The sequence below is a fragment of the Zea mays genome, chromosome 2, assembly GCF_902167145.1.
Source record: "Zea mays cultivar B73 chromosome 2, Zm-B73-REFERENCE-NAM-5.0, whole genome shotgun sequence".
In the NCBI taxonomy this organism is placed as follows: Eukaryota; Viridiplantae; Streptophyta; class Magnoliopsida; order Poales; family Poaceae; genus Zea; species Zea mays.
In genome coordinates, this window is record NC_050097.1 from 8,715,037 (window position 1) to 8,739,843 (window position 24,807).

Sequence of the window (24,807 nt, forward strand, 5' to 3'; positions counted from 1 at the left end):
GGAAAAATAAGTATTTTTTTAACTGAGTGTAAGTCAGGAAACTCAGGATAGGCGCTAGGCAGTACTTTGCAGGTTTATCTAAAGGTAGGGCTTTTATGGTTTAAAAAGCTATCAACATCACTTTGCATTTTTGCAAAGGAGCTGACTAGCTGCAGTTCTGAGCTGCACTTTTCAAAGTGCTTTATTTATCTAAAGGTATCAAAATACGCTAACTGGAATTTTGCTGTAGTGAGAAGTACTGCTACTTTGCAAAGTTCATGTCAGATTGGAATAAAGAATAGGTAGATATAGTCTCCATATCAATTTAGCCATGCAAAGTTGCAAACTATTTTTTTCAGTGACTGACTTGCAAATTGTCATGCATATTTTGTGTGCCTGGACAAAATGAAGCCACAATAGCATTGTTTCATTGGTCCAATGTCTGCTTGGTTATTCTACTTGACACCCAGCCTAACTCTGCTCCTTAGGCTTGCTGATGATGAAAGAAGAAAGTGGGAAATTGGTGGGGCCAAGGGGTTATCTCACCTTGTTGCCCCGCTGCCAGATTCTTGATGGCTGCTGTGAGAGTAACCTTCTCGGGGTGGTTATTTTCCTTATGGATTTTTTCTTGTATGCTTGTTACTGGCCCCCGTAATGGGGTTCTTTTGTATGCTGGGCATTTCTAAGGCCCTTTCATCCTTTTCTTCTTAATATATAAAGATGTGCAGTTCTCCTTCACTTTCGAGAAAAAAAAATCTGTGCTCCCACTCATTCATGTCTGCTAGAAAAAAAGATTCTAATTTATTGTGTTCAGAAATAGTGGCCACAGATGTTCTGGAGGAAGTAGATTGCTTTGTCAAGTTTATTAAACAGTTCGGACTCCCCCGTACGTACCATGTATTGGCGTTAAATTTAAGTGCTTTGTACTATTTACTAAGCTGTTTCAGGTCCCAATCTATGGCATGCTATTCAGTACATTGCATGTATTTACATTTTCTTCCAAAAGTATGCTTTCTCTTTCTTGAATATGATATTCAATATAATAATAACAGTAATTCTTATAGAGTACTCATTCTTATATATCTGTTGTTATTAAGCTAAACTTTTCACCAATAATTGAAATGTATTGATTCTGGATGGAAGCAAAAGGCTGATATAGAAAGCAGGGTGAGTTATTCCTAGGAAGTTGGAATGAGAAAGCAAAGGCTGATATGAAGCAGAGTGAGTTATTCTTAGGAAGTTGGAATGAGAAATTGATGTTGCAAGCAAGTGCCAACCATGGAGAATAGATCAATATACAAATAATTTATGTATTGCAAATTTGTGTTCATGCTTTGGGCTTAATATATGGTTTACCTGTTAACCTCTAGTTGTTCCTACTTAAGCTTAGCATTGTCTTTTATTTACCATTCTGGACGTATTATCCTTGTGATTACTTATTCTAATCATTTGCTTGTTTCTAAATATTAAGGAATATTATCTGCTGAAATATAGAGATGCATCATGCAAGAGAAAAGAAAGCCAAAGAACAAGATAAATCCTACAGAACATTGCATATTCGTTGCTGATATGTTCTTGTGATTTCCATCTGAAGTTCTTCCTTTTATCCTTTACGTGGTTACTGCCTTGCAGATTGTAAGTGAAATCATTTGATGTATGCATTCGGTATACTAGGCTGTCCTCTGTTAACTTTCAGTACTACACTGGTGCAGGCTGTAAGAAAAGAGCAGTGAATGCAGCAGAAATAAGTCTCTTGGGACCATTGGAGGTGCTCTCTGACCCCATTCTGGAGGTAGCTGGTCCACTATTCAAGACAAGGTATAAATCCACTTCCCAGGCCAGCATGGAACCACTGATGCTACATAAATGCATGCTGTTATTATGCTGTATTTTGTTTGGTTGTCACTGCTTCTCTATAGGACCCAATCTAGAATTTTCTAAGGTCGAATCTTCATACAATGTATAAGTGTTTGAACTAATCATTATGTTGCAAATGATCAGGTCTTACCTGAACCTGGTTAAGTTGACTAATGCTCATTCTATATTCACAATGAAGATGATCTTTTCGTGGATGAAATTTGATAAGAATTTTGGGGGCATCTGGCCCAGTTGGAAAGCTTTTGCATGGTTACTGACTTAATATTAGATTACTTTCTAGTCCCCCTACCTTGTTATTGTCTCTTCAGTGTACATTTTCTATTCTTTCATATTTTATTCTTCTATATCAGTGCAAGACAAGAGAGTTAAGGACTTAAGATTAGTGATGAAAGTACTGAAGTTTAACCTAGACTGCCTTGGTATGTGAAAATTCATTTATTATAGACACAGTCACAATTAGTTATACTTACTGGGGGTTTGTGGATGTGGAAAGAGAATGATGTGAAAGGGTAGGATATAAGCTCCAAAAGTAGAATGCTAGAATCACTTGTAGCAATATGAAAGGGATACTTCAGAAGAGGTGTCTTCTGTACTCTTGTAAGTCATGAATATAGTTTGGAGTCATTTTCATTCTAGCAATTCTTCTTTTAAACCTTTTACTATTATTGGCAGGACATTTATCTTAATTATGTTTTTTTTGTGGAATAAAGAGAAAGAGAAGTCGTTTGACTAGAAAGAGAAATTCCAAGATCCAAAGATATACAAGTTTTAGATAGCACGTTAGCACCTTAAGAAGTCAACAGTGAACATTGGTTTACCTTTCCAGCCTAACTTCTGCAACTCCAAATGCTGATTGGTTTAGTTTCATATAAACTCCAAATGCTAATGCTAATAAATCGTTGGATTAATTGGCAGCTTAGTGCTGATTTGAATAGTTGAAACAATGTTGGAGTTATGTGGTTGTTTAATTCAAAAAGGGTTAGGAGGAATATGACAATGATGTCTATAGCATATTTATGGCACTAAAACAATTGTTTGCTGGCATTCAATTGTCATGTTGATTTTGCTTTAAAGGATGATGTTCTAGGGAGGATTTCTGGTTGTGCTTAAGAAAACAAACATGGGCCCAATTCCTATAAATACTGCCAAGTGAAATTAATCATCATGCCAGCCTTTTAATAGGACTCTCTTTAAGGCTGCTGCCTTTGACTACTACATCAAACATTTAAGCACAGGCTTGGAATCCTATACCATTCCTTAAAGGGAGGCAAAGAGTGCGCGCCCAGAGAGGGCCTTATTAATACCTAAACTAATGTGAAAAGGTGCAGTAAAGTGGTTGATCCCCCAAAACTCTAGGAGAGAGACATGTGGCTTAAGTCATAATGTGTTGCTGCTAGAACCTTCTCTCTAGGACATACTGTAATAACTGCAGGAACTCAAATATCAATACCATTCTGTTTCTGGAAGAAATTATAATTGACAATTTTACTTCAGCCAGAACAATAATACAATCAAGTGAGTCCCACATGTCAATGTCAATGACTCAATGCGACATTATTGATAGTGCAACTGTTCAAGTTTAATTTTGTTTGGCTTTGGCCTTGGGAGTCAATGCTTGCACCTTTTCATTTAGTCAGATCGATCAGTCATGGTAAGACGCAGGCCCGGGCGGGAGGCATGTGCCACCAGTGCACAAGAACAGGGCCCCCTCCCTCCAAGGGCCCCTAAAATAATAGTTAGTGATAATTTAATAAATATAAATTTTAATAATGATTAAAAAGTCTAGCTAAGTCAGCTCGATAAAAATAAAATATAGTGTTTGTCGTAACAAGCGAGTACCAATCTCTCATGCAACTCATTTTGGCTATATGGCGAAGTGTAGCTAGCACATACTGGCATAACATCCAAACGTTAAGATCATTCATTACCGTTATTAAGCCATTTTCTACATTAATAATTCAATCACTGTTAATAAATGAGATTAATCTGTATCATTTATTCTTAACAAAGAAAAAAAGAAAAAAAAATCAGTACAGGGCCTTCAATTATGCCGGCCCGGCCCTGGTAAGACGACTTCATGGAAAGGATGTTTCAATGCCACAAAACTTCTAAAAAATGTTTGTTCGGTAAACCTGTAGCCTTAGCTTTAGGCAATGGTGGTTTCTGCAGTGTACAACAATCCGATGTGTAGTATCTATTTATTGTAATGGTGACACATAGCAAGAAACGTAGTTTGCACGCAAAGAGAGAACTATTAAACTGGAATTAGGATTGACAATTTCTGGTTATGGGTCCCACAACAATTCCTGCAGTAGTATGTATTCATTTTTCGAATTTCGATGAAGAATAATACATGCGCGATAATTACAAGTTACTTGTCATGCACTACATCCATGGGTTGGCCATGTGGGAAGGAAAAGGGAGAAGCCATGGTGTGCTGGTGGGATGGAGAAATATGCTAGTTTCACTTTCTATATTTATTGTTCTCCTTCATCATTGAATATTTCAATTCTTGGAAATACTTGTCCTTTGGAGCAAGTTGAGGTCATGAGCGGTAGGTGTCACCATCGTCATGGCGTAAAGCTAGGGATGGTTAGAGATTTCTATCTGAGACTGGCGTGTCTAGCCTACCACACACATAGCTATCCATACTGAAAATTTCCATCACTGTTTGGAGAAATTGCAGGACCAGATGCATGAGTTCTAATGCAGTAAAAAGAGGGAAAGATGGAGAAATGTAGTTGTAGTTGTAGACTCTGCATAGTAGACATTTGTGATGTTCATAGGTGGTATGGTTCTCTTGTTGGTGAGTGTTGCTTGTTGATCTACATATGTTTCATTGATGCGCCTCACATGGTATTTGTATGTTGCCTAGTTGCCTACTACAGTTGTGTGATTGTGTTATGCTTGCTCAGTGCGAATGTCTACTCCACACACTCAAACTGTACAGATACATAGATGCTACGTCGTAGATTAGAGCTACAAGTGTAAATTGAATCATAACTTGGTAAGATTGGCATGGGCTACAGCTGGTCTGCAAATTTCTCTAAAAGTTGGCCTCCACCCGATCAATTCCTGTAATGCTGCTTGTAATAAATCTTGGTTCCATTTTATCCTAAACCATCGATACTTTCCCGTATAGCAACTAGTACTCGGGTTTTAAGTTTCCACAATCAGGTGCTTTTAAGTCATTGTACCTCCCACATAAGTTTAATTCTGATGTTATCTGCACAATGGCAATCTGCGAGGCAGTCCTTTTAACTCTGTTACAGTTAAGAAGTCCAATAAATTACGCAACTGATGTCAGTTATTATGGCTCGTAAAGGAGTCTCGTTTGTGTTGACAGGACTCGTAGAGAATATCTGCTCAGGGAGCTTGAATCCAAGGAAAGGCAGCGATGGGTGATGGGGGGAGGACTTTGGAAAGCATGGCCCGTGCTGCACTGAACAAGACGAACTGGGGGCGCAAAAAAGAGCGAGATCACAAGCTCCCATAACAACACTCCACCAGAGACCAACAAGTAAACAGTTTGTGATCCTGTTATTGACAAAATGAAATCCTAGTTCCTTCCAAACGAAATCGTAGTCCCGTCTAGCGCTGATTTCTTTGGTTTGACATTAAAGTGCACACATTTGACCGTGATAACGAAACCTGGTTTATCAGGCGGCAGTACTGTATTTGCAGCTTGGTTGAGAAGCTAGCAGTTGACTCTCATAAATGAGAGGAGATTTGGAATGATCAGCACTCTCATCCTTCCTCCCATCTTCTTGTGCAGAGAGATCGAAGGAAGGAAGCCTCTTGCAACCACTCTCCGGTCCGACTCCGACGGGTGCAGCTGGACGGGACCCTACATTGTAAATGTACAGTATGGGTCCATGCACACATGCTCGAAGATTGATGCAATGTTGACGGTGACCAGTGACAGTGAGCCCCCCAGCGCGCGCAGGCACAGGCAGGCGTGCAGCGTCCCTGAACAGGATTGAGACGGAGGAGAGGAGGAGGGTATCACTGCATGCCACTGGGCGTGCAGGCGATCTTGCGAAGCACGTTCAGGTGTGCTGAGGTTCTATCTAGATGGCGCGCGCGTGTGTGTACTGGAGATCTGGAGAGAGCGGGCGGGGCGAAGCAACTGATTGATGAACTGGATTTGCGGACAAATCTGGAGGCCAAAAAGGCGTCATTGGGGTCCCGATTGGTTGGAGGACGGCAGCTTTCTGTTCTGCAGATGCTGGTGTGTGCCTTGTTGACCAGGGGTGTTTGTTGGCTGTTACGGGCATGGCGCGTCACCGAGTCTGGTCTGCTGTGCTTCTGGTTCTGGCGTGCAGGAGGGTGTGAGGTGACCGCCCGTCGCCGTTGTCGCGTGAGGGAAAAGGAAGCGTTCTCCGTCTCGGGGCACTGCAGCGTCGCCGTGCATGATCTACATGACATGCACGGCATTTTCTTTGCTTTGATTTGTTACCTATACTCCCGCGGTTCACAAATATATAAGTTGAGTTTTAGTCTAAAACTTTGACTGTTCGTTTTATTTAAAAAATCGTGAGTTATCGTTTATTGTGTTGTTATTTGTTTTGTTGTTGTTTGAGAAATTTTATATTTTCAAATAAATATTTTTTAAAAAACGGCTGGTCAAAGTTTTGAAAGGAAAAAGTAACGGAGGTAGTACCACTTTCTATAACGTAGGGAAAAAGTTTTCCCTACGTTGAAATGCAATTGTAGGGGTTGTGCCAATCAACCTAGTTATTGTTTTACCATATTTGCAATGAGTAGTACTAGCATTTATGTTTTAATTAAATTTTCTACAAAATAAATATATTTAATCTTTAATTAATAATATTTATTTTATATCACGAACGTTGATAATTTTTATTAAAATTTATTTTACTTTATCTTTACGTATCTTTATCTATATGGCAGTAGTTCAGGTCTTTAGGAATCACGATGACAGTACTATTACTGGAGTACGGATCACATCTCGCGGCCACCGATAATGCGAGGTCATTTGACCCTTTCCGACCTTATTAAGGGGGTGTTTGGTTGCTAATGCTAAAGTTTAACACGGGTCACATCAAACGTTTGACTTTTAAATAGGAGTATGAAATATAGATCCAACCAACTGGACTAGATTCGTCTCGTCTTTTAATCTTCGGCTGACAAATTAGTTTTATAATCCGACTACATTTAATACCCGGAACGGAGGTTCAAACATTCGATGGGACAGGAGCTAAATTTTAGCGGGGTGTAACCAAACACCCCCTAAGCTTGAAGACCATGGAAGTCTTCGCACTGAACGAACGAATGTTTCAAAAGTTTTGCGTTTCAAAGCGAGTCAACGCCATCCACGGGATCTTGGAATCACACGTCGTTTTGATTAATTTCGAGTCGAAGTGGCGTGTGGCGATTGGCCCGGCCCCATTCCGTCGATGCTACCGCCTACCGGACCTAGCGCCTAGGCAATAGCACGCATAGCCCGAACCGTGACGTACGGAGCTCTGCACGGAGGCGGAGGCTGAGGCGGCGGCGGTGATCCGTACTGTCACCGCCGAACGGCCAGGATGGGTCCGGCGGTGGTGGGCGCCGGGTCGGGCTGCCGGCCTGCGGCGGAGGCGTGGTAGTGCCGCGCCGTTGGACGACGCGAGGGAGGCATGAACGCAGTAAATGCTGGCCGGGCGGGTCGGGCCGGGCCGCCTGGTAGCCCTAGCTAGGTGGGCAGCCCGCGCTCTCCTGTGCTGCCGTCGAGGGTAGGGGTGGGTGCCCACCTCACGCGGTGTTGGTCAGAGGCCATTCAATGTGGACTACGCCTGCGCTCGCTCTGCAGCAGAGAGAAGCGCGGCTCCAGCTCATGTCGCGTACTCTCCTCCCTCCCGCATCTACCCTTCCGTACCGTACAGACTACAGTACAGAGAGAGAGAGGCATTTTTTTCTTGGCAGAAATACATCCAACATATGTTTCTGACCATATTGAACTCTAATATTCTATCCATTCACAATACAGCTAATTTCGACTTTTATTCCAATTCAAACTTCGTTAGATTTGCGTGTGCGTGTGTGTTTATGAAGAGGTGCAATATTTGGTTCGATTTAGTCCGCCAAGTTTGAAATGGCTTAATTTACCCATTAAAAATCAATATATTCTTTTCTCCATATATAAGTGGATTTAGTTTCAACATCTGTGAGGTGATATATGTATGTTAAAAATGCATCCTAATAATGCGCGTAGTTTTTTTTAACACAAAACATGATGCTCTTTATTATATCATATAATTTCAATATTAAACGCAATTTGTGTGTGGAGAAACAAACAAGACAGATCGTTTTACGGTGTAAATTGGACCAAAAACGCGTAGTAGAAAATTGAACCAAATATTATTCTTGACATACACCAGGGGAGTTCTTTGAATTTTTTCATCTTATAAAACTTGCTCAAAATTATAAAATATTGATTTAGGCAAAGTACAAATTAACTAAAACTTAGAAGCGAAGGATTACTATTTATTTTTATGTACTATTATTGAACAGGTTAAATGGGCATTTGCAGTTGTTTAGATTTCCAAATAGGTAGTTTTCATTCGAAATATCATGTCCTACTTACCGTTGTTGTGAAAGCTAATTGTTCATGTGTAAAAAATACTACATAGATGGGTTTTAAAGGTATTTATGATTTTTAGTCTTTTTTGGCATAAGAGCACCGCTAGTGTGAAATTGATTTTGCGTCAATGCATTGGACAACATTGGAGAGGGTTATGAAGTATTTGAAAAAGGTGTGGAGGTGAAGGCTAGCAAGTATGTTAAAGACAATACAAAATCCTGAGTCCAACTCGACTTCGAATCAGTATCGGGCTTCATGACCATACTGCAATAGAGTAAATATTCAGAACACATACAAACTTCATTTTCAACAATACCGTTTGATGGAAAATTGATTTCATAAACTAACTAATGCTTTTGATGGTTCCGGGTTTAAAATTTTATCTAAGTCAATATGATCCGTTGAAACAAGCCAACATTCAAAATATATCAGGACGTTGCTTCACTGTCTTTTGGTTCTTTCAACTGTGTATAATCTTAGAGCCCTCAAAGGGGGCCACGTCCATATATAGAGTGTGATAATCCTTAGACTTTATATCATGTGTAGTCATAACTGAAGTTAGGGCTTGAATGTTTCTTTATGTGTCAATATGTCATCGAAATGTCGTCGTCTTCGGTCGTGAAACCTTTTTTTTGAAATTTTAATTATATATCTACAATTGTCACTTCCATTGAGTTATATAATTATTTGTGTTTTCTACGTTGACATAGATTTTTTTGGCAAGATCAACTGGATTAGGGACGAGTCAGTGATGATAAGATTGCATGACTTATTTTTTTAATATATATAAAATCGAATCAGTGTGTGGCGTTTTAAAAAAGAGTTGCCTTAAATTTAACAAAAGATCGGGCCCATCAAACTAGACACGTTACTTTTGTTTCTCTCTCCCGGTGTCAATTCCGAGTAGGTGTATCGCTCTTGCTCTGTCAATATAGGTCTGTTTGGAACTATACCCCGAGCGTCATACCGCGCCACAATTTGGATGTCGCAGGTGTGACGCCCAATTTAGCCGCCGCACATTAGGCGTGGTGTGGCGACGTGGGCTGCGGTCCAAACTGACCCTATATATCATGTTTTGTCCAACTTGGTTGGACTCGTGTACAGGTACCGCGTTAGGAGCCTGCAGTAAGTATACAAGGCTGAATTTTGTATATATAAAAAAAGAATTAAATTCCGTAAAAAATGATACATTCCTATTATGGTGGCATTTTTTTTGAAAAAACGTTAGCCTCCCGTGATGAGAGGCCATGACAGAATAGCTGTATTTAAGAAATTATTCCAGGTACACGGACATTATTTACAGCTTGCCAGTTAGGTATATATGGTTGCAAAATACATCTTTAAAATCCAATTTTTTTTGTTTGGTTTTAGTTCATTTTTACGGAACGCCATGTTGCGCGCGGACATTATGACATTTTGAACGCATGCAAGTTTATATATCTATCCGTGTATAAAAAGGGAAATCCCTCGACCAAATCGGATCTTTTGCACGGTCTTCATCTTGCCGTGTGTTGTTTTATTACAAATTAAGGTCTAGTTTGTGTACACTTTTAGAACGAGGAGGATTAAAGTAGGTTGAGATGTATCCAAAGGAATTTTGTTCTATTTCGAATTTAAACAATCTTCAATCCCCTCCAAACCTCCAATCCAACATACCTTCCTCGTGTTTTCTGAACCTCGTCTAACATCTATCCCCAATTCATTGAAAAGTCCCCTTCGAGAGTTCTTGTTACAAATTAACATCCATTTGTTTTATTCTTAACTTACTTACTGGCGCTATTAATTCCTTTTGGTATTTCCTGGCGCTATTGATTCCTGACGCTACACGCCAATAGTAGGTGCAGGTTGACTCGATCGTTGAAATTCCTTGTAATCACATGGCAACAAGATACTCCAATAGTAGCTAGCTAGCAAGTTTAAATGTTTATTTTCAAAGCAGCAAATAAATTACGATGCGCATACATATATATCACTATCCCACTCAGTAATTTCCAATCTTAAACATTTGTCAACTGTGCGTATTATTCTTGCCGAAAACATACAAGCACTGCCAAAGCATGGTTAGCCGCGATTAATATTTGACTTAGAAAGATGATTGAAAAATAGACTACTGATATTAGTAGTAATTGTTTTTATTTTTAGAGTGACGGTCAAACGATGATACAAGCCTATGATATATGTATACGTACGTTGGGATGACCATCATCAGGCTTGCTGTTTTTATTGTGCAAATGATCATGTAAAATATTATTTTATAATATAGATACATAAAGAGAGCTGTTGAAGATAGCCTCATGATTGTACATAGCTCAAAAATAAATATATATGGTATGCAGATATACACGAACATATTTTCACATACTTAGGGGTGTTTGGTTTCTAAGAATTAATTTTTAGTTGCTATATTTATTCCATTTTAGTTTTTAAATTATTAAACATGTTATATTTAACAATCTAGTGACTAAAATAAAATAAAATACTAAAAATTATTTCATAGAAACCAAACATCATCTTAATCTGCCAAAAAAAACTACATAAGACGACGTCCAATAAATCCAAAACACATGACATATTGTGTTTCTCCTTATATATATACAGTACTATGCCAACCATCTGTAGAAACAGAAATAAAAAAAAAATCATGCACCCGTCTCTCTCTCTCCCTCCCTCTCTCCCTCTAGCAGGAGTACGAATTTACGATACGCCTCGCCCTCTCAATAAATGCGGATTGCACCACCTCAACACTCGTCCGCAATAACTCCTTCCTCCCTTCTCCACATTCTCTTCCACTTCCACCTCCGTCCGTTCCCCTTCTCCTCCTCCTCTCCTCCCCTTCCATGCCCTCTTAGCTTCTGAAGGTCTCCGCCACCTCCTGCTAGCTACCCTTCTGAGCTTTCAAGCTTTGCTGAACGCACGCGGGCGGACGCGGTAAAGCATCACATCTTCTTTGAGAGCTGCAGGGAAGAGATCGATAAGAGTTCTATTTTTTGCAAAGGCACACAGACATATATAGTTCTTCTGCTAGATCTCACCGCCAGTCAGCTCGCAGCGAAGGTTCCCTGGGCTACCTTGTCGCTGGATCTGTTGCTGGTCGTGTTGTTACTTGTCAGGCAAGGTATAATATATCTCCGTACAGCTAGGAATAGGATTGGGTAGTAGGGGGGTACGCATGTGCCAGTGAAGAAATGGGAAGGAGCTAGTGTGGAGGCAGCAAGAATTAGGGTTGGAGAGGTTCCGCGAGAGGAGAAATGATGATCCCGGCGAGGCACATGCCGCCGACGATGATCGTCCGGAACGGCGGCGCGGCGTACGGGTCCTCGTCGGCACTGTCGCTCGGCCAGGTAATCTTTGGGCTTGGTGAGATCAGAAGACTGCCTTTTAGTTTCATCTCTCTTTTCTTTGGGAAAATCAGAACACGTTGTTCTCTTGTTTCTTCTGCGCTCTCTTTCTTGCTCTGGCCTCTGTTGGGTAAATTTCTTCGTTTGATTTGAGGTCTTAGTCTCATCGCTAGCTAGCTCAGTACTGGGGATTAGAGCAGAAGGGCCATGTATGCATGTAGTACTTATCCTGCAAGGATTAGCTTTTTCCTTGGAAACCGAGAAGTCTCTGGAGAGAGAGAGAGAGAGAGAGACGTGTTATAGTACTCAGTTGGCTGCTGTTCACACATAGATTAGGTCATCAGAGTGTACGTATGAGACCCATTTCTTTAAGACTTTGCTGACTCCTATATAAAGGGGCAGATGAATGGGCCATCAGCTTGGCAAGAGTATTGGACACTTCGGTCCCTGCTGCAGATTCCTGATCACACACACAGATCAACAGGTATAGGTTGGGTTGGGTCTCTCGTATGTGGACCTTGGACAAGAAATTAACGACCTACAGTACTTTTTTCTTTCTTCTTCCCAGTTCCAAGCTTGCTTTCACATCTAAGTCGTCCGTGCTCCTACGTGGGTACCAAACGAACCAAGAAGAAAGAAAGAAAAAAATATTTCTTTCCCGATTTATATATAGTTTCTTGTGAAATCCTTCGTGCAATCCTTCCATTTCATCCCTAAATTACTTGGCTACGCCAGTACATTCTTCTCTTGAATTTTTCCTTTTGCTCTTGGACGAAATATTTTCGATTCCATCTCTCTTCGTGCCTTGAACTTTTCCCTCATGCATGACATGCCCAATCCAGCTACAAATTAATGGCGAGGAGCTATGAAACGCACGGAACATATATGCCTCAACAGGCAATTAAACCTCTGGCACGCACTTAAATTGGTTATATTAATTTCAACTCGCTTGTGCAACGGTACAAACAGATGATGTTGAGTTGTTTAATTTCCCCTTCCTTAATTGCTCGCAGCCGAACTTGATGGACAACCAGCAGCTCCAGTTCCAGCAAGCGTTGCAGCAGCAGCACCTGCTGCTGGACCAGATCCCGGCGACGACGGCGGAGAGCTGCGACAACACGGGGCGCGGCGGTGGTGGCCGGGGGTCCGACCCACTGGCCGACGAGTTCGAGAGCAAGTCCGGCAGCGAGAACGTGGACGGCGTCTCCGTGGACGACCAGGACGACCCCAACCAGCGGCCCAGCAAGAAGAAGCGCTACCACCGCCACACCCTGCATCAGATCCAGGAGATGGAAGCGTAATGACCCTCATGCATGCTATACTACATGCTTCTCTTTAGTTTGTTCTCGATCTCCTCGTCATTAATTCTACATGGATTGTTCTTGAAATGCATTGGTGATCAATTTTGCATCGACTTTTAGTACTTCCTGTCAATGTTTGGTTTACAAAAAAAAGATAGGCATGATGAAATGTTGTAGTTGGTTTACTGAATTTAATAAGGAGAGAGAGAGGAGAAGCCGGTCATCAGTTCGGTTACTGAATTTAATAAGGTGCGAGCATTCACTGACACTGATTTAAGCTTACGCACAAGTCCATATCTTTTTTTCCTTCACAAAGTATTGCATTCGTTGACCCAATGCAAATGTTTTTTTTTTTGGCTCTTTAGCTAGCTCTTATTCTCCAAACAATCCCCACCCCCACACCAATAAAAACACCAAGAAAAAAACACAAACAAACAATAGCATTCAAGAAGTAGGACTTCTGCGTTCGCACTGGTCTAGCTTTCTTTCTCTTGGCAGCTAGCTTATTATTCCATATTTTCTAGAAACATTAATTCATTCGTCAATCACTCACACTCACAAAATACTCATCTTTTCTTGAAAATTGGGTTCAACGGATGGCCAGTTTCTTCAAGGAATGCCCGCACCCGGACGACAAGCAGCGCAAGGAGCTGAGTCGGGAGCTGGGTCTGGTACCCCTCCAGGTCAAGTTCTGGTTCCAGAACAAGCGCACGCAAATGAAGGTGACGATCCTGACTAATCTCGCCCTGTTCTTCGCTCTCCTGTGCGTTCAGTTGTGTGACTAATCTCAACTGCAAAGGCAGACGCGTCGTCGCAACTACTTCATTTAAGCCTCTGACCTAGCGTCTGGCAGGCAGCATTCATGGCCTATTACTATATCTGGACAAAGCTTGGCCACACACACCCGTGTCCTTTTCTGCATGCGCGCTGCCAAATGTCCTGCCGCAGCCTGCCAGGCAGTGGCTGGCACCAGCCATGGTCAAACCCCACCCCATGCTATGCATTGCGATTGCATGCACATGCACGTCTTGCTCCTCCTGCTGGCTGGTGGCTGCTGCTGCTATTGCTGACGCCTACCCCTACCTGGCAAGGGTCAAGTGACTCAGGAACAGCTGCCGATAGATTACAGCACTGCTGCTACTGTTACTGCACCTAATACAATGCATGGTTTGTACATTAGTTACTGTACTGTGCGACAACGGCCGTATAGTAGTAGATCGAGACGCTCCGGCCGGTCCATCATCTATCATGCATGGACCGCATCCTGACGGTGATCCATGGCGTGTGCGTGTGCGTCGACTTGCAGAACCAGCACGAGCGGCAGGAGAACTCGCAGCTGAGGGCGGAGAACGAGAAGCTGCGCGCGGAGAACATGCGGTACAAGGAGGCCCTCAGCAGCGCGTCCTGCCCCAACTGCGGCGGGCCGGCCGCGCTCGGCGAGATGTCCTTCGACGAGCACCACCTCCGCGTCGAGAACGCGCGGCTCCGGGAGGAGATCGACAGGATCTCCGCCATCGCCGCCAAGTACGTGGGCAAGCCCATGGTGTCCTTCCCCGTGCTGTCCAGCCCGCTCGCTGGGGCGCGTCCGTCGCCGCTGGACATCGACAGCGGTGGCGTACTGGGGGGTGCTGCCACTTATGGCGGCGCCGCTGACATCTTCGGCGGCGGCGGCGGCGTCGCTGCTTGTGGTGCGGCCAGGGATTGTGACAAGCCTATGATTGTGGAGCTGGCTGTGACGGCCATGGAGGAGCTGGTTCGGATGGCGCAGCTGGACGAGCCGCTGTGGAACGCGCCGGCAGGCGGGCACGACGGGTCTGCTGAGACGCTGAACGAGGAGGAGTACGCGCGCATGTTCGTCCCTGCTGGAGGGCTCGGGCTAAAAAAGCAGTACGGGTTCAAGTCGGAGGCGTCGCGCGACAGCTCCGTCGTCATCATGACCCATGCCAGCCTCGTCGAGATCCTCATGGACGTGGTATGTGCCGTGTGCGTGCGTGTGATCCTCCATGCGCAAAGAGTACAACGTTTCTTGTGATAAAAATCGTCAGGATATATTTGAAGTTGTGGATTTTAATTCAACTAGCTTCTCCATGCATATGCCCAGAATCAGTATGCGACGGTGTTCTCGAGCATCGTGTCGAGAGCTGCGACGCTGGAGGTGCTGTCCACCGGCGTGGCTGGGAACTACAATGGCGCATTGCAAGTGGTGCGTGTTCTGAAACATGCATGAGATGCATAGGTAGTTTCTTCATGCCATCTCTGCTGTTGGTTTTGCTGAAGTAATGTTGGGAATTTCGCAGATGTCGGTTGAGTTTCAGGTGCCTTCCCCACTGGTGCCGACTAGGGATAGCTATTTCGTGAGGTACTGCAAGCAGAACGCGGATGGAACATGGGCCGTCGTCGACGTCTCGCTGGACACCAGCTCAGTCCTCAAGTGCCGGCGCCGGCCGTCGGGATGCCTGATCCAGGAAATGCCCAATGGCTACTCAAAGGTCTGTGGTCTCTGTACGTCCATGATTGAGATTCTCAGTACAGTAGCCGATGGTTCAGATCATGAGATTTGTACTGTATCATCATCAGGTGACCTGGGTGGAACACGTCGAGGTGGATGACAGGTCGGTAAACGGCATCTACAAACTGCTGGTGGACTCAGGGCTCGCCTTCGGTGCACGCCGATGGGTCGGAACGCTGGACCGCCAGTGCGAGCGCCTTGCCAGTGTCATGGCCAGCAACATTCCGACCAGTGACATCGGCGGTAAGCTTGCTTTCTGTAACCTAGCTCTGTGCCATGCACACACCACCATATATATGATCATTTGCTGCATGCAGTGATCACTAGCACGGAGGGGAGGAAGAGCATGCTGAAGCTGGCTGAGAGGATGGTGACGAGCTTCTGCGGTGGCGTGACGGCCTCAGCCGCGCACCAGTGGACGACGCTGTCCGGCAGTGGTGCTGACGACGTCCGTGTCATGACCAGGAAGAGCGTCGACGACCCTGGCAGGCCGCCGGGCATAGTCCTCAATGCTGCCACCTCTTTCTGGCTCCCTATCACACCCAAGCGTGTCTTCGACTTCCTCCGTGACGAAAGCTCTCGCAGCGAGGCACGCACCCGCGCGCCCACCCATACCCAGTTTTTTTTTAATCGAGAACACGTTCTACCTAGCTATGAACCGCCTTTTCTTTTTTTCTTTTTTCTTTTTTTGCAGTGGGACATCCTCTCCAATGGCGGCGTCGTTCAAGAAATGGCTCACATTGCCAATGGCCGCGACCATGGCAACTGCGTCTCGCTTCTTCGTGTCAATGTAAGCATGGTGCTGTGATGATCGAGTTTGGCATGTCGTCATTCATCGGTGCATGTGATAACGCTTGCCTTGTATCTAACATTATGAACCGTCTTAATTTGCTTCTGCGTCATCGCCACCACACAGCAGAGCACCAACTCGACCCAAAGCAACATGCTGATCCTGCAAGAGAGCTGCACGGACGCCTCGGGCTCGTACGTCATCTATGCGCCGGTGGACGTGGTGGCCATGAACGTGGTCCTCAACGGCGGCGACCCCGACTACGTGGCGCTCCTGCCCTCTGGCTTCGCCATCCTGCCCGACGGCCCGTCAGGCAGCAGCAACATGCAAGGCGGTGGCGGTGGCGGCGTCGGCTCAGGCGGGTCGCTCCTGACGGTGGCGTTCCAGATCTTGGTCGACTCCGTCCCCACCGCCAAGCTCTCGCTGGGGTCGGTGGCGACCGTGAACAGCCTCATCGCCCGCACCGTGGAGCGCATCAAGGCGGCGGTCTCCGGCGAGAGTGTTACCCAGCAGTAGCTAGCTTAGTCGAATCAGACACTCTTCTTATCCTTGCATCATTGAAGGTATGATTAAAAACCCAATCATATGAAGGTTTACAATTTGCAAGATTTCATCCCGTTGTTTCGTCTGATCATCGTCGGTCGCCGCCTTTAATTTGCAGGAGCAGCAAGTTTTAGAGCTTTCATCAGTGGGAAGTCAAGAACGCACCTCAGACTCTCCTTGCCATGTGGTGCTCATAGTTCGAGTTCTTTTTTCGCCTAGTTTCCCCAAAATTTCTGGGTAGAAATATTTCAGTCGCGCAACAAGAAAATGAGTCACCACTACGCAAGGGTTGTTGGTTCGGGTATTGACTTCCTCTACATGTCGGCCTCTCGGATGCTGCTACCTCTGAATTTAGGCTTCTTTTTCTTCTCTTGTGGGATACAAAAACCGTAATTTAGCATGTAATTTGTGCTGTTGCTGCAGTTGTTCAGATTTATCCAGCATATATCCTGGATTCCCCAAATTGAGATTTATTTGTGTCCCTTAGTTTTGTGTCTAGCCACCATCTCAGACGTGCCTGTGTGTCTCAGTTATTGCCTTGTGCTTGCATACTTGCGTTATTGCTGAGTGTCTTCACTGCTATTTTGCAGCTTTTAAATTCTCAGTTAGTTTACTTATAGAGCCATGGCCTAATATTCCTGCTGTTTTCGAAAGAATGTAACCTTTCGACCTTCTATTTTTCATGCACTTCTATGCCAAGTTCAGACGTGTCATTTCAAACAAAACAGATACTTGTCATTTCGAACAAATTCAGACGTGTACATTTTTTACACTACGATCCACCACTTAGAAATGTAATACCATACATTCCATAACTCGAGTGCATAGTCAACCATGTAAGACTTGTTCGATTAGCTCTCAATCCATATGGATTGAGTGGGATTAGATGTGTTGAATTCCTAAGCAAGTCAAAGTTCTTCTAAATTTTTTTTAATTCCATCAATCCATGTATTATAGGAATAACCGAACAAGACCTAAAAGTACAGGACTCTTTATGAGTATTATGCTAGAGAAATAAGCCTGAATGTTCAGACCAGCCCCTTTTTTAAAAAGGAACTTGGATCTTCAAAACAAAATCGTTATATGGCCTTCTGCTAGAGAAATCATGCCTGCACCAATGCACTCATGCAGATATTTTCTTCATTCTGTTGGGAGGAGGTCGGCAAATGAAAAATTATGAGACGGTGGACCTGCAAAAAAAAATGCATGTTGAGCTCAGGTGTAACTTTGGCATTTTCTCTTTATATAGGATTATATTACGAACTAGCAATAAATACAAAACAAGCATGCCATGAAAAAAAATTCATAAGCAAATAGCAAGTTTGTTTAGAAAGTGCATTCCCTTGATGCTATGCCACGTTAGGTTTACCTTAGTTAAAATGTACAAATTTCATATCGCCGTCCTTAGATTGTAAGCATATATAGTTTCTCTTCAAGAACATTCTTTAGGGTAACAATGAGCTCTAAATTTTACACTATAAAATATAAGGATCAAATCGGATTAGAATCAGACTCTATTTCTATTCATTTTTGAACTATAAATAATTTAGGTCCCTAACAAATTGTAAAGAAACATTTGGATCGCGATCTATTACCACCCTATTTATTCTACATTTTAACTAAAGAAGTGCTTGCATATTTTTTTACCTTTTTGCTGGGCTAAAAGGTAAAAAGGAACATGAGCTACCATCTTTGTTCCTCCTTCACTCCAATTCACAATACCAGGACCATTTCCTTGGGCGGTGGACGGTCCCAGTACAGATAAACAGATGGCTGGTTCATTCATGAGCCCTAAATAGTCACAGGCCCGTTGCCAGACCCTCCTGTCTGAGGTTCGGGAACGAGCGACCTGCAGGAAATGAAGCAATTAAGATGCTATGTGAGAAGCAACATACTTAATGATGGATCCACTGATCATTTATCTTACACAGCAAGGATCAAGTCAATTACCTTACCCAATGACACGCGTGCCCTCGGAAGCAACTCACTGTGGCATGTTGCTAATTTTGCAATAGCAGTCACCACAAAGCAGAGAAGCCTGGCTTGGGATGACTTTCTAGATGATGCACCCATGGAATCAGATCCTGGCTCTTGGCTTAATCCCAAACGGCTTGACAACAAATGTATGAATGAAGTCAATTATGTGTAGTGCCATGGAAGTCCAGATAGAAGACATAGTAGACTAGAGCCTCACCTAGTTGCCAGGTTTTCATACAATAATAACTCCAAATTTTCAAATAGTTCACGAGCTACATCCTTGTGACCCACCCCTCCAGCTCCATGCTCACCAATGGCCCAGCACAAGTGCAATGCTAACTCTGTCTGCACTGGCCACAGTCCATCAGTAAATTTCAGTTACAGTGAGAAAGATAATCTGCAGTGGCAATATGAACTCGAGATTAGAAGTACGAACTTGAAAGATATACTTGCCTTGGCAAGATTATCATGAGCCTCACCAAGTCTGTCAGTAATAGGTTTCTGCAGAATGGTTAAAAATGATCATGCATAACTATTCGTAAAATCCTATATATAATGGAAACTCTCAAAAGAGTTTTTTCCCTTATTGCCACGAAGTGCTACATGACAATGACATGTGCTTTTAGTTCAGAGTTCTGACTTGCAAGTCTAGTAAGAAATAAATCACTAAAAAATTTACACATTACCTTCAGTACTGCAATGATGTTGGGAGACCGCTGGAATGCAGCCAAAATGAAGTCTGAAAGCCTTTCCCTCACCTGCAACATAAATATCATTTGAGGAAAATGTAATATGGTAAATACTTATGTTTGTATTTCTTTTAAAAAAATCATTCAATGTATTCTGACATATAGTACCGCTGCTCCATCAGTTAAGATATTCAAAGCATCGCCTAGGGTGGTTTTCAAAATTATTAAGCTTAGTAAAAATTATAGCTCCAATAGTTCAACATATATGGTTGAATCCTTCAGTTCTGCTTGAGAAGTTGTTTATCAATTGTTATACAATTGGTCAGTTATGTCAGACTAAGCAAATAGAGATAGGAAGGCAATATATCCTTGGTAGCAAAGCCTTTCAAAAGGATCAGTGGAGACAAGGAAATTAAGAATAAATCAAGTTTGCTTACCTTGAAAGAGAAAACTTTGTCTGGGAACATTGCAGCATATCTTGACATAACTACTGGAATAAGAGCACACAGCAGTGCTGAACCAAGAAACTTAGATTGTCAAATCAACAATATGTTGGTCACTTAACATGTGTAGCAAAAAAAAGCATGCAAAAAAAAGTATGCAACCTACAGTCATTAACGTCTCGCAATGCTGTTGCAAAATATAAAGTAAGAAAGCGAGGTGCCATTTCCAGTGACTGTTTCAATCTGTCCGACTGTGGGCTGTTAAATGCTGCTTGTAACGTTGAAGATATCGTAGGGGATATCCAATGTTTTGCCTGAAGGGGGAAACAGAAGAAGATATCACTAGAACTAAGAGTTCAGAGGGGATATAGACCATCGTATAGGAAAAACTACTTACGGCAATGCCATCATTCTCATCTTTTAGAAGGTCTAAGAACATTGGGTCAGTAAGGTCTAGGGGACCACTATCATCAGAACCTGAATTACCACTAGGTTCTTCTACGGCAGAACCAGTATATGCCTCGTCCATCAGTGCAAGAAGCATCTGTACCATAGAAAAGGACAATGTTCTCAATAGTTTTGGACAAGGTAATTCACTCATAGCTTCCAGGCCAATTCATTCTGAAGATTACCTCAGGAGCAGCGCTCTTCTGGATTGTAGCTATACTACTACCAATAAGAGTTCCAGAACTTCTTTCCACCTTTTCCAGTGCCACCACCAACACTGGATGAAGTTCAGAGTGATAAGAGAGGAACAAAGTTGTTGAAATCAATACATTATAGTTGAACAAAAACCAATAATGCACAGTTGAATGTTAAATACATTAAGACAAAAGAAAATTATCTAAATGAAGCCATAAAATCTGGTCAAAGGCCAGAGGGTGTTATGGTGTGGGCGCCTAGGACTGCGCAAAGGAGAGTGCAGCAATACTTGGGGTTGTGGGAGGGGTCTGAGTGGATAAGGGGATCAGCTAGGGATGAGACTACTGTCGCTCCTAGGTGGGCCAGGGCGACCGAAGCAGCTCACCCTGATAGGGAAAAGGTTCTTCTTCGATGATTCTCTAGTACAAACTAGGGTGGCCCCTTATATAACAGGTGCCTCCTTTTTCTTAGCAAGGTGCGTTTAGTTCAACTTTTTAAACCTGCTTCTGCTTCAAAAATACAGAAGTTGAACCAAAGGGGTTCAACTTTTCTGCAACTACTAAAAGCAACTTTTTGTAGTACAAATTTAAAAGCAGCTTGGATCCTGCTTTTGATGCTTATCCAAAGATGCGACAAATAGAAACTAAAATAGGATTAAAAATAATTAAGTGTTATAATAAATAAAACAAAAACATTTTTAATAAAAATACTAAAAATGGGATTATAAAATTGATTTATTTGTAAAAATATCAGGAACACAAATGTGAAATCGGTTTTTTAATTAGATATATTGATTAAGAGATGTGAAAGAGCCTCTAGCCTAGTGGTTAAGGGCTTTCAAGTATCACCTCCAGGTCCTGGGTTCAATTCCCCTCGAGGGCGAATTTCTCGGCCAGGACTATACATGTCCAACTGGGTCGGGCTAGCCGGGCGGCCCGAAGCACGACATGGTCACCTGGTCGTGCCTGGGCCTAAGGGGCAGCACGGCGGGCTAGGCCCGACACGGCCCAATTTTATTTTTTCTAATTTTTTTCATACAAATACCTATGTTATACTTGAATATAGAGTATAAAACACAAAAAAGCATGCATGTTTTGTTGATTATGTGGTTGTAAATGTGTTTAGAGCTAAAAACTATGGTTTAAACCCTCATATATACATATTTTTACCATTTAAATGACATAAACCGTTATAGGCCCGTTGGGCCGTGGGCTGGCCCGACACGATTATTAACATAGCGGGCCGTGTCTGGACCTCGCTCGTGGCCGTGGGCCGGGCCGGCCCGGCCCGCTAGCTCATCCGGGTCGGGCCGGCACGGTCCCAATTCGTGCCGGGCCTAGCCGTGTTCGGGCTGGCCCGCCTGACCCATTTGGACATCTATAGCCAGAACCATTGTTTTGGTCTCTTAGTATAATATCGGGAGGGCGATCATTCCCTCCTCGACCGAGTTTTTTTATATTGATTAAGAGAGATAGTTAAACAAAGTGCATATAAACAATACACAATTTGTTTACAGTGGACAACTCACAATAGTTTGAACCAAATGACTTTCAACTTTTTTATCACAACAGCTTTTTTACAGCTCACAGCTGAACCAAACGCACCCTGACTAACAACCAGGGATAAGCCCTGCACTAAACTAGGAGGGGATAAGCCGGCTCCTTGTTATTTGCAGCTAACCAACCACTTAACCATAACAGCACTAAACCTGGGCTTATCTTTTGTGGCGCCTGGCATACTGCAGGCCCACAAATCTGTCCACAGCAGAGGGATAAGTCATGTATGTATGTTATACATTACAGAAATCTCGCATAGTGTAAGGAATGAGCATCACATGAAACTAGAAACAATAATTTAATAATGTCATAGCACACCCAACTCATAAAGTATTTAACAATCAAAATTGTTTGGGTTATATAAAAATGAATAAGTCCTGAAGGCAAATATCAACAGGCTTACTTGGCAAATCCATAAGGGATAGGAAGAGGGGAAGAAAAGATCCTGCTGACATCATTAATGGAAGTACTTCCGAAAACTTATTCTCCAGTCTAGAATGTTAGAAAACAAATTAGGTAGTTCAACGGGATTGCTATTGGATATTTATGGTACCTGTACTGAGTCATTTAAAGGGAACATGGATGATAGAGCTATGTGAAGTTCATGACAATACGAGCACATACCTCTCACCGTTTGATGCAATAAGCTTTAACAACAATGGATAGAACTGTGTATAAACAAGGATACACAAGCATTGGCATGTGTTAACAAGATTAAGTCGAATATGGAAAATAGGAAGAGAAGAGAGATATTCTATAAAGAATCTTACAAAAGATTGGTTGAGTAGCTTATCATACAAATATGGTTTTTTCTGTTTTTTCTCTACCTTTTTGGCCTACAGCCTCCTGTATTGTAAATATTTCTTTGCTTCTGTTAGTGAAGAAATACATGTAGGGGCCTCCCCCACCATTCACATAAAAAATTGACAAATATGCTATAAAACAAAGAAGGAAGCTGGATTTATATCTTTCAGTTTTTCAAAGCAATGATCTGCAACAGCATGAATAATAGGAGCTACATGTGGGAATTGTCAATTCCAAGTAAGTAAATATTTCAAGTGTTGGCACCTGTGGAATCAAATTGGGAAAGGAGCTAAGGATCTTTGTCTTGTTTGTTACAAGGAATTCAACTGTGCGCTCTGCAACAATAGGATCTGCAAACTCCCTATTTACAAGAAAAAAAATTGAGTATCCTAGATGCTCGTGGTAGCAATCCAAGAATGGTATACAGGTCAAGAGACAAACATAGAAAACAACATTACCTACTTAAGCAAGAGCGGAAGAAGGTTTTCAAGCTACCATCAGCATCATGCAAAACAGCCTCCCCAAAATCCAAGAAGAATTGCAAAATGGTCTGGTAGGGGAAAAATACAGAACACTAAATTACTCCTGCCATAAGTTTGGCAAACTCTTTACAACAAGTCAACAATAAGGAGAAATCAAAAGGTACAAGTAATTTGCCACCAAAAGCTGTGCAAGTAATCCATTGTTCTGTAAATCAGGGAGTAAGGACATTAATCATAAAGCTAACACTAGATTAAAGTCTCTCACCCAAAGACTAGACATAGTGGCGTCGAGCGCAAAATTTTGATAAAACTGAAAACGGAGAAGTACATTTCTACGCATAAGGACACTGTTTTCAGATATCCGAACCTTTATCCATCAAAACGTTAAGGATAACATCTCCGCAGCACAAGACTAAGAAAAAGTCGGCTTACGAGGAGCAGCACGCCGGTGGAGGCAACGGCCTGCGTGGGAGCGGCGGCGCATCGCTGAAATAGCTTGCCCATCACGGGGAACGCCCGCGCCACCATCTCGTCCTTCGCTTCCTTCGCCGTTCGGCACATCTCGCACACCCTCCTAACCTTCGCGCGGACAAAAATGGTTCATGAAACAACACACCTAAGAATCCTCGTCTACATCCAAGAAATCGGACATGGGGAGAAGGAATCGTAGTGAGATGCGGTTACAGATTGGAGGAGGTTGGGGTCAGAGGCGGGGTCGGAGGCCGCAGCGGAGTCCCGTGAGGCCGCGGAGAGAGAGCGAAGGTGAAAGTCGTAGCTGCCGTCGCCGGCGGCGAGGTCCGGCGAAGCCATGGCCGTCGCCGTCGTGTTGCGTCTGGTCGTTGGGTTAGGCCAACTCCAGCAGTATTCGCATGCTCATCCCCATTCACAGGCATGGTTTACCAAACCGAAAACCGGTAAACCGGTTTACCGAAACAACCACACCGCGGCTTCGGTTAACCATCGATTTTTTTTAATCCATTCTAAGAACTAGTTTTATAACCTATTTTTTCAAGAGATTTTCATTTTCTCAAAAAAAAATTAATTATTTTTTGGAAAATATGAATCACTTGGGAAAATAGAGTTCACAAACTAGCCCGAAATTTAAAAAATCTGAAAAAATTCATAAAAAGCGAAAACAGTTGGTAAACCGTATTTTGGACTTGTAAACCACCAATTTTTACTGGGAAACCGGATTTAATGCCAAGATTGAGTATTTAGTGGTCAATTTAGACATATTAGTCTTGTTTATTGTTATATGTTATATGTGAAGATGTTATATGCTATATGTGA

At 42.8% G+C, this 24,807-nt stretch overlaps 2 protein-coding genes across 16 annotated transcripts; one reads left to right on the forward strand and one right to left on the reverse strand.

The window, feature by feature from the left end:
- Positions 1-11,185: 11,185 nt before the first annotated feature.
- Positions 11,186-17,513, forward strand: LOC100279217 (uncharacterized). 3 transcript variants are annotated; one of them, XM_008669543.3, is made up of 11 exons: positions 11,186-11,784; positions 12,795-13,078; positions 13,687-13,804; positions 14,389-15,054; positions 15,184-15,285; positions 15,380-15,571; positions 15,660-15,834; positions 15,909-16,180; positions 16,286-16,381; positions 16,511-16,944; positions 17,043-17,513. In XM_008669543.3, the coding sequence occupies exons 1-10, from the start codon at positions 11,692-11,694 to the stop codon at positions 16,895-16,897; spliced, it is 2,385 nt and encodes a 794-aa protein (XP_008667765.1). In that variant the 5' UTR covers positions 11,186-11,691; the 3' UTR covers positions 16,898-16,944; positions 17,043-17,513. The 3 variants fall into 3 exon arrangements, with proteins under 3 accessions (XP_008667765.1, XP_008667763.1, NP_001347891.1); NM_001360962.1 differs by having other exon boundaries at positions 11,229-11,784; positions 16,508-16,944; positions 17,043-17,384; XM_008669541.4 differs by having other exon boundaries at positions 15,909-16,381; positions 16,508-16,944.
- Positions 17,514-17,635: 122 nt separating this feature from the next.
- LOC100279312 (uncharacterized) lies at positions 17,636-24,419 on the reverse strand. Of its 13 annotated transcripts, none has more exons than NM_001361272.1 (16): positions 24,202-24,348; positions 23,950-24,096; positions 23,498-23,585; positions 23,300-23,396; positions 22,856-22,899; positions 22,635-22,723; positions 20,666-20,757; positions 20,431-20,577; positions 20,200-20,347; positions 20,028-20,104; positions 19,588-19,659; positions 19,338-19,402; positions 19,119-19,251; positions 18,880-19,034; positions 18,572-18,773; positions 17,636-18,114 (listed from the first exon to the last, which is right to left on the reverse strand). In NM_001361272.1, the coding sequence occupies exons 1-4, from the start codon at positions 24,325-24,327 to the stop codon at positions 23,347-23,349; spliced, it is 411 nt and encodes a 136-aa protein (NP_001348201.1). In that variant the 5' UTR covers positions 24,328-24,348; the 3' UTR covers positions 17,636-18,114; positions 18,572-18,773; positions 18,880-19,034; positions 19,119-19,251; positions 19,338-19,402; positions 19,588-19,659; positions 20,028-20,104; positions 20,200-20,347; positions 20,431-20,577; positions 20,666-20,757; positions 22,635-22,723; positions 22,856-22,899; positions 23,300-23,346. The 13 variants fall into 13 exon arrangements, 4 of the variants coding, with proteins under 4 accessions (NP_001348201.1, NP_001348199.1, NP_001348200.1 ...); XR_561709.2 differs by having other exon boundaries at positions 17,638-18,114; positions 19,119-19,246; positions 19,355-19,402; positions 23,494-23,585; positions 24,202-24,419; XR_004855918.1 differs by having other exon boundaries at positions 17,638-18,114; positions 18,875-19,034; positions 19,355-19,402; positions 23,494-23,585; positions 24,202-24,419.
- Between the last annotated feature and the right edge of the window lie 388 nt (positions 24,420-24,807).

What these genes read in the sequence shown, in the direction of transcription:
- LOC100279217 (XM_008669541.4), top strand. Translation starts at nt 11,692, where the DNA reads ATGATGATCCCGGCGAGGCACATGCCGCCGACGATGATCGTCCGGAAC. An exon ending in CGGCACTGTCGCTCGGCCAG is followed by an intron (nt 11,785 to 12,794) that starts GTAATCTTTGGG and finishes AATTGCTCGCAG; the next exon opens with CCGAACTTGATGGACAACCA. An exon ending in ACAATGGCGCATTGCAAGTG is followed by an intron (nt 15,286 to 15,379) that starts GTGCGTGTTCTG and finishes GGAATTTCGCAG; the next exon opens with ATGTCGGTTGAGTTTCAGGT.
- LOC100279312 (NM_001361270.1), bottom strand. Translation starts at nt 24,327, where the DNA reads ATGGCTTCGCCGGACCTCGCCGCCGGCGACGGCAGCTACGACTTTCAC. An exon ending in CCACCGGCGTGCTGCTCCTC is followed by an intron (nt 23,586 to 23,949) that starts GTAAGCCGACTT and finishes TTCCCCTACCAG; the next exon opens with ACCATTTTGCAATTCTTCTT. An exon ending in CCTTTTAGCCCAGCAAAAAG is followed by an intron (nt 18,115 to 18,571) that starts GTAAAAAAATAT and finishes TTTTTTTTGCAG; the next exon opens with GTCCACCGTCTCATAATTTT.